General features: G+C 37.3%; 1 protein-coding gene across 7 annotated transcripts in view; it reads left to right on the forward strand.

Annotated features, from left to right (window-relative positions):
- The window catches only part of CACNA1D (calcium voltage-gated channel subunit alpha1 D), a 168,950-nt gene that overhangs the window by 2,974 nt on the left and 156,867 nt on the right, over window positions 1–9,109 (forward strand). For all 7 annotated transcript variants that reach the window (XM_027886267.1, XM_027886266.1, XM_027886271.1 and 4 more), the window contains exon 3: window positions 1,885–1,990. In XM_027886267.1, the coding sequence (XP_027742068.1) occupies window positions 1,885–1,990 (106 nt within the window). The remainder of the gene's footprint in view (window positions 1–1,884; window positions 1,991–9,109) is intronic.

A 9,109-nucleotide genomic window follows, 5' to 3' on the forward strand; every position in this document is an offset into this window, starting at 1 on the left:
TTTTTTTTTTTTTTTTTTTTTTTTTTTTTTTTTTTTTTTTTTTTTTTTTTTTTTTTTTTTTTTTTTTTTTTTTTTTTTTTTTTTTTTTTTTTTTTTTTTTTTTTTTTTTTTTTTTTTTTTTTTTTTTTTTTTTTTTTTTCCTTGGGAGGAGATGAACATTTTTAAGCTTACATTATATTCCAGCAAATCTCTGTATTGCATTTTTCACCGTTCCAAACAAGATTGAATGGATATGAGTGGATCTAGCGGTGCTAACTGGGAGATTACTGAAGATACCAAATGTGTGTCTTCCATATTGCAAATTAGTGTATTGCCGTTAGGGCAAGTGGGTCAAATATAGAAATCTTTAATAAAGAGATTGTTTTTCCAGGTACTAAATGTAGGGAAGATATTTATTTAAGCCAAGGTATCACTCTAAGTACACACAAGTGTCTGAACTATATTAATAATCTGAGCTTTTACAACATATGTCTACCTCCAAACATATTTGGAAGCTTGTACATCTAGAAAAGAGATCAGAGATACTGGCCTGTATTTGTGATGATCTGTATGCTAAGAGGGGTTGTTTTTTCTTTAGTTCTCTGCTTGGGATGTGGAAATATTCGGATTTCTCTGGCAGAACTGAGAGCATGTTCATTTGGTGTATTATTTAATTACCAAGAAGAGGTTTGAAATAGGAAATAGTTCTGCCAAGGTACCAGGAGAAAAATGTTAGCCTATTAGCCATGGCAACATCTCTGTAATGGGAAACAGCTGTTCAAGAGAGTAGATTACTGAGGTAAAACTCATTTTGTTACTATAAACAGAACAGCCAACCTGGCAATAAGAGCTGTTACTCATTTATAGGGTTTTGTTTTTCAATTCTTTGAATAGAATTCAATTGTAAATTAAAGACAGTGAAATGGATTCTTCTTTCATTTAAACTGGTAGAAGTCCAAGTAATTTCAGTAAATTGGCCTCTCCTTGGCTAAGGTCAGGTAAATGAAATTACTATGGATCTAGAGTGGAATAACTCAGCGAGAATTTGTCCCAGTAGCACCACATCATAAAATAAGGTTGTCAGTCTTGTGCTGGTATCAATTGCTCATTTCAGTGTGGAAAATGCTGAGTGTTAAGATGTGTGTGTAACTTTATTTTGTACACAGTATAGCAGCTGTTGATGTTGATAGGCTTTGGAGACATAAACTTGGCCCTCAAGGTGACAAACTTTTTGTGGACCAACAAAGAAAATTTAGCAAATCTTCCCCCAGTCTTTTATGGGCCTCTTGTGGAAACATATCAGGAAACTGTGCCTCAAATAGAGGAAAGGATGCAAAGCGAAATTATTCAGGAACCCAGTTGCTGGAGACATGTAGGGGCTCAGAATTTCCCTGCCTTGACTGTACAACTTCCCAGGGCTCATACAGAGGAATAGTTGTGGTTTTCTGGCAAGCTTTCTGATATCCTGCTATGAACTATATCCCAAATTATTTTCCTCCTTTGGGCAAACACATTTCTATTTAATATTCATGAGACCTTTGTAAGTATATGAGGACAGAACAGCTCCATGATTATTCCTTGCCCATCATGATGACCCATATATTGATTTAAGAGTGGATAATTACATTCATCTTTGGAATTTAATATAAAGTGCTCTGTGGCAGCATGAGTAATAGTTTTCACTCTTCTCAAAAGGGAAGAGGACGTTGAAAGATCATTGTGATGGAAAATCATATGGTATATATAGTGCTATAACTAAAGGTGATGAAGTATTTGTCATAGTTATCAGTCAAAAGATTGCCTTAAAGTAAGACTTGTTTTACAATTGTTGATGCTGGAAGGAGAACTAGACTTAAAAGTTTGTAGATACTCGCAATTCATGAATTCCTTGACGAGATTTTCCAGACCATTTGACATATTTATACTACTGTCTATTTTTGCCAATTGTGTGGCCTTAGCTGTTTACATCCCATTCCCAGAAGATGATTCTAATTCAACTAATCATAATTTGGTAAGTACTCTTGAATTTTAATTTTGTGTTTATGTGCTATGCTTTTAATTTAGTGGTTGTGATTGGCTGCTAGTATTTGAGACTGCATTAAGTAGAGATACTTTGAGTTTGAAAAGATTGGTATATAGTGATACTACAAAATGTATATGGAACTGCTCTGTGTTTTCTTTCTTTCAGTGTTAGGGTGTGCTCCCTTATGTAATTGTTTAAAATGAGATTTTTCAGCAGTGAAATCCTTTGGAGGGAAATGTACATTAATATTATGCTGTGTGTATGTGTATATTTGTGTGGTATAAAACCTTTAATTTGTGTTTTTATTGCTTATATTGAGTAAATGTATTTACCAGCTGTTACTGTCACTGACACTTGTTTCAGACCTGAAGGTTTGCTGCTTTCCTAGTGTGTTGTCTAGTCTGTTTTCAGTTTTTAATGGTAGTGTTTGGCTGTGTATTTTACTTGATATTTTAGTTTCTAAGGAGAGGATACATTCATGTATTTGAAAGTGATAGGAAGATCAGTGTGAGTTTTTAAAGCAGTCACTACTGGTAAAAGTTATCTTTCAAAAAAGGGATGGTACTGCAGTAAGTGTGTCTGGAGATTTATTTCTTCCATTGAAAATAGTATATTAGTGTTGTGCTTGAAAATATGTAGTGGAAACTAATTTTTTTTCAGTTCTCTATTAAAACTTATAAAGGCTGTCACACTCAAGGGTAATATTGAGTTACATTGCAGTAATTTAATTGTTTATAACAAACTCCATTTTGAAATAATGGAGTTCAATGGTCCTGTGCACCCAAAATCTGTGTGTGACTGTTTTTGGACATGAGAGGAGGTTCATGAAATCCAAAATTGGATACTAGTAAGTGGGTAATTTTGGATTAATTTACCTGGAAAACTAGGGTTGTTATGAGACATTCTATTTTATGAACACCTTTGCGTAATTTGTGGTGTTTAGATGCTTGTTTATTTTCCTAGAAGTAATTCTTTTGTATGTATGACCCATTTCATGTATTATTTTTTTGTTTATCAAGATAAAGCAAATATGGACAATAAAAACTGCTGATGAAAGGCAGAATAATTCAGGTCAGTGTAAAGAAGGAGTTATGCAGCTGTGTATCAAGCCAACCAACAGTCTTTCTCTCTCCTTTCCTTTTATTTTTTTTCCCCCTGAGAAATTCAGGGCACAAATCTCCATAACTGTCAATCCACCAAGAGATCCTCTAATAACTAATTTCATAAAGCATTACATGAAAAGGGTAAAGCAGTTACTTGTGTCAGAGGCTAATCATTTTGAAAAAATGTTTTTAGCACTAGATTTTTTAGGTTCATGTCTGGTATTTCTGACCCAATTTCAAGTCTACAATGTGCTAGTATTTAGAACAAAATTGACATCTTCATCCCTGATTTTTTTTTTTTTTTAATCTACTGTGACCATGTTGGCCTAAGCAAAAATAAAATTACATTGCTTTTTTATTTTTTTCTTGCTAATAAGAGATCCTTAATCCTTACTCATTTTCAATAGAAGGGTTCTTGAACATGCCCAGTGTTCACTTGGCCACTTGAGCTATCTCAAATTGTCACTTAAATTGGCATCCTGTTTACACTGAAGTTCGGTTGTTGCACTGTGTTTGCTCAAATAATTTATAGTGACAATGTGTTTGTGAGTGCTGGAATGGATTTAAGTCCAGTGAGGGAACACACAGATAGATCCTGTGTGCCCCATCTAATAAAATAGATAGTTCTGGAATGAGCAGCATTGGCTTTTCTTACAGCTAAGGTTCTCTATTATGAAATACATCAACCAGCAGCCTTGGTTGTATTTGTTAATGTGGATTCAAGTGTACTGTGAGGGAATGTTAGAGAAGAGCTGAGTTAGAAATCTTCAGGCATGTTTGGGAACCTGCTGGAACATTTCCTGGTGCTTGATGTATTTGTATAGATATGTTTGAGAAACAGGGCTGTGTCTTATAGTGGAAGTAGAGATTATTCTGTTAATAATGTTCAGGTCTTTTTGTGATACTGGTCTAAAGAGCAGACCAAATCTTATAAATCACCACTGAATCTTATAGGTTTGGTAGAATTTTAGCCCCCTGCAAGTAGACATGTGTCTTTCCTGAGCCTTATGCTTCCAGTTTGATCTTGCTGGGAGACTACTCCACTCTGGCTTTAATTCAAGTTCATCTTCATACATTTTAGTTTGCATATGGATCTGGGGCTTGGTTCTCAGGGAGTAAATCAATGTTGCTTCATTGAGTTGAATAGATTAATTGCTTTCCATCAGCTGGCTGAACTGGCTCATATTTTTTTCATTTGTAAACAGAAAAATGAAGTATTTATGCATGTGGGGTTTGTCTGTGAATACAAAATATACATAATTTGTAATCAGCCATGGAAAGAGGAAGCAATGGTACAAGAGAGCAAAAACCAGTGTAACACCTAAGTGGGAACTAGGAATGCAAACTCTCCCAGTTTTTCTTGGGCTGGTGAGAAGTGTTTGCATATGGGGGAATTTGAGCAGGGCAGGTGTTCATTCTTTATGGCCCTGGCAAGTCTGCTGTGGCAACCACAATGCAAGGATGCATGTGCAGAGCAGGTATTGAGTCCTCTCTGCGATGGGATGTTGGAAGGCAGCTTTTGTATGATGGAATTAGCAAGACTTGTAAGAGAAACCTGAGAGGTCATTTCTGAGTCTGTGACTGAGTGAAACATTGACCCTGTGTCAACCACCCAGCTGCTGGTTGAGCTGTGAGTGAGCCCCGGCCTTGCTTTGTCATGAATGTTTCAACATGTGGTGTCTGACCAACACAGTTGTGTGCTACAGTAGTAATGGCAAAATAAATTGTATCACAAAATAACAAAAAAAAGAACAAACATTTTAAGAAACAGGTCTATGTGTCCTAAGAGAAATAGTAAATCCAATGCATGCATGTTTATGTATTTCTTAACAATGGGCTGTGTCTTGGGTATCATTCTTGAAAGTGAGTCAATTTTTGCCCCTAATTGTCTTAGATAAAGGTATGTGAGAGGGTTTCACAGCTTGTTTTTAGAACAGTAGATGGCTTATAAACTACTGACAGTGCAAGCCAAGTGTAAGGATGGGACAGCTGTCTTTCAGCATTGGTCACTTGTCTTTGCTGATCTGTGAGTTGTCATTACTGATGTTTTTGTGATGGAGCCACCTGCATGCTATGAGATAATGATGGTAATTTAGGGAAGTGAGAAGGTTTTTTCCTTACATTGGTGACTAAATTAAGGGGGTGGTAACCACAGATGATGTAGGAGAGGAGTCCCTTTCATTATCACTTTTTTTTTTTGTCATATCTTTTTGTCTAAGTAGACAAGCTCTGATTTCTGTTTTCCTTTTTTGCCATTCTCTGAGAGCAGAAGGTGCACTACAGCGATCTTCTTGCTCAGGGCATTCCTGGCCATACTTGTTCTCTCTGAAGAGTGAAGAGTTAGTGGTGGGTGATACAAAACAATGCATTCAAATGAAGCAGAAGCGCAGGATTAAATTAATCTTGACCACTTGGCAAGTGTTACAGTCCTGTGTTTTGTGGGCAGTTTTATCTCCTTCTTTGTCTAAAATACCTTGATGTGTCTCTGGTGTGTTCCAGGAGGGGCAGGAAGAAGGGATCTGCTTTTCTTTATTTCGAATGCAGTAGTGGGTTTGTGTTGTGCTCAGAGTGCAGACTGATGAACTTTAAAAACAGTTACTGAACTTGATCCTGAATTCTACTTCATTAACAATGAGGTCCCTAATAAGTGAATGTACTTACATAAGTGGGCCCAGTTCTTCTGCAACTAGATGGGTGAAACTAGTATTGAACCAGAGAAGTTATTTTTCTCTTAGAGCAGAGCAGGGACCATGTGCTTTGGGATAGAATCCTCGTTAGCTCACTACTTCGTATTTTAACGTGTTTCTTCAGAAGTTTCAGCTGATCTGAATTTCCATGCTTGATTCAGTTCTCATTTTGAAGTGTTTGTTGACTGAACTTGATAAGAAGCAGTTTCTGTCAGAAAGGGTTTCCTGTATATATCTCTCTTCTATTTCTTCTGTATTTTCCTTTCCCCCCATCTGTGGTATGTAATTTCCCTTGATGTCTTTTGTCTTTAACTTCTCACTCATTTCTTTCCTGTTATCTTTTGCCTCTACCCTCTGGCTTCCCTCTGTGTTTACTCTTCTGTTTGTCCTTTTGTGCAGAATGTTTTGCTCTATCTCTCTCTCCCAACTCAATTTTTTCTTTCTGGTATCATCCTGCTGTACCGTGTTGTGTTCTCCTGTGCTTTGCCTCCTGCTGCCTTTCCCATCAGCCTGCCTTGTACTGAGCTGCTTATTTTACCACGTGCAGGCAGACTGGCACAGTACAAGTCTGAATTTTGGCTGTGATCAAGACATGTTTGGTTATTCCTTTTGTTGGTTATTCCATCGTTGGTTATTCCAGTAAATGTGATCAGTGAGGTGGCATCCATCCATCCAGACCTGATGAAAGCTGTGCCCCTGAAGTTTGAGTCGAGTCTGCTTGGGGTGTACTGCCGCTCTTGTGACTAGACCCTGAAGGTTTTCAGTGGTGACACTGTTCTACTTGAGAAGATTGACACCCTGTGCATTTTGGGAGACTTAGTTGTATAAATTACAGCAAATTGGCAATTGCAAAGTCATGTGAGTAGAGAGCTTGCCCCTGATGCATAGAGGGCTGGAACCTAATGTTAAAGACTCTATGCCCCTGACAGCAGGATTCTGCAGCCTTGTGTCTGGCCCCCACTGTCAGTGGGGAACTCTCTGAGTGAGGTTTTGTGTTGAAAGGTGGCCCCTCCAGCCTGTACTCGCAGAGCGGGTCAGGTGCTGAAGGTCCTGGATGCCTCTTTATCCCAGGCAGTTGGGACTGGGAGAGCCATAGTGGGGGACACTGCTACGGAAAGGTAATGTTTGTGTCCTACTTTCAGGCAAAGATTTCCTCTGTAAGTAGCTTTACGTGGATCTTTCAGTCTCTTCAGCAGTAGGAAATCCAGTGTTGTGCCTTCAATCTAGGGCACAGCAGGAGAGTACTCGGAGAAGAACCGGTTGAACTCTTGACTTAGAGGTGTCAGGCTTCCTGTCCTTATCTCATTAGCAACTCTGACTCATTCAGTTCTAAGACCGCATGACTAATTAATCCATCCATTGAAAAGTTTGATGGTTTTTTACCTTGCACCCAGTTGTCCTCAGGTTATCTGAAAACATTGTTGAAGAATTTTAGTAATTGAAACCACATTTAGTAAATAATTTTAAAATTTGGTTAATTACTAAATGTTCTGTGTTGTATTTTAGGAAGACTTAAACGTATATCTGCTGTCTTGGTGTTTTACTTTTTCAACTCAGTGCTCTTTGAGGTCTTGATCTCTCTCCCCTCAGAAAATTTTCTATTTAAGCAACTTTTTGATACTGTGTTTCTGATGCTTTTCTAACTTTGAGTTCTTAGATGATGCTCTCCCCAAATGTCTAGCTGGCATAAAAGTCACCCAAGTAAACTTTTCAGGACAGGTGAGAGATAATTTGGACTTTGCTGAGTCCATACTCCCTTTGTATGCAGGGAGAACATGATGGAGACTTTACAATGATTTATTTAGCCAAGCACCTACATGCCTGCACTAAAGGCACTAGAATTTGTTTTAAGAGAAAATGTCATTGAGTTTAATCTGAAAAAAGATTCAAAAACATAGGATGTAATTGTATCTGATATACTAGAGGAATTTTATGTTGTGTATCATTTCCAGTCAGTGAAATGTATTTACAGTTCTGTGTATGAATAGTCGGGAGGGACCTGTCAGAAAGTCACTTTAATTAAAAAAAAAAAAAAAACAAAACAAACCACACAAATGTTAGGAGCTGTCACTTTTCACACAGGCTTAAAAACGAAGAGGTTTGGATCAGATTTGTGTCTATATGCATATGCAAATGATCATTCTTTCCTGCTATTTTTAATGTACTTCATTACCCTGGCATATATTTTTCTCATTCAAAAACCCATGAAATAACTATTTAACTGCTAGAGCCACCTGCCTTATCTGTCATAGTAAAGCTGTTTGGTTATTAGGCAAGACAGTTTGCATAGTAAGTAACCTTTGCAACTGCAAGAATTTCTTATTAGATGAGACTTCTGCAAGGGAATTATTTAAAAAACTGTAATGTAATATTCAGACCTATCTGCATATTTCAATTTTTTTTTTATTTCTGACAACCCAAAACTTCCAGCAGTATGCATTAGCTAATTATGGATTGCTTTGACTTTTATCAGCGCAGATGTTGTAATCAGAAAACTTTTTTTTATGTTGTAATGAACACCTCTGCAAAATAGATGAAAATTTAGAGTTTTTAATGTTTTATTCCCACTTTATCCTGCAGTAAGTTCCTGGCTTATTCTGTTTTTTCTGCATTACACCAGTAATCTTGATAAACATAATTTCATGGGTCAAATTTATTTGTAGTTGTGAGCGAAACAGAAATTTTATTTTACACTGGCTTAGGAAGAGGGACATAACCAAAATGACTGGCAGTTTCCAACTGGTAGAAAGGTCGTTTGGGTTTGCAGAGGTTTGGGAGTAACACAGTCAAGTCCTTGTTCTTCTCTGCTCTGTGTGTCCCAAGATCTGTGTGTCCTGAAGATCTGGTTGCTTCAACCCAGGCTAAAATATCTACTTGGAGTACAGGGGTGTGAGAAGAAGGTCCACAACTTTTGCTACAAAACCTTCTTTTTTTTTTTTTTTTTTTTTTTTAATACAGGAGAGAGCTTCTCAGTTGTCCAAACCAGAAGGCTTTACAGAAAGATGTCCTTAATCATTCCTATTTGAAAGGAAATGTTTTTTCCATGTTCAAAGTTGCAAGCTTGCTCCTGTGGGGAATTCCTACTAAGGGCTTGTCTCTCCTTAAAAAGGTTTTGCTGGTAGTGCATTACTGGCAAATAGCCTGGGGAGAGACAGCATACACCAGGAAGAGTTCTTTCTATTATAGCCTAAATTAAGTCTCCCAAACAGTGGTGCTGCTCTGGTAGAAAAAACCTTTTCTTTTGGTTTCATTGTGCTGTGGGTAGCAGTGATTGCCTACCCTTCTTTTCCCTTACTCCCTGCTTGATAAAGCTATGC

Source organism: Empidonax traillii, unplaced genomic scaffold, assembly GCF_003031625.1.
Source record: "Empidonax traillii isolate 1590-97213 ecotype Southwest subspecies unplaced genomic scaffold, ASM303162v1 scaffold182:size1009393, whole genome shotgun sequence".
In the NCBI taxonomy this organism is placed as follows: domain Eukaryota; kingdom Metazoa; phylum Chordata; class Aves; order Passeriformes; family Tyrannidae; genus Empidonax; species Empidonax traillii.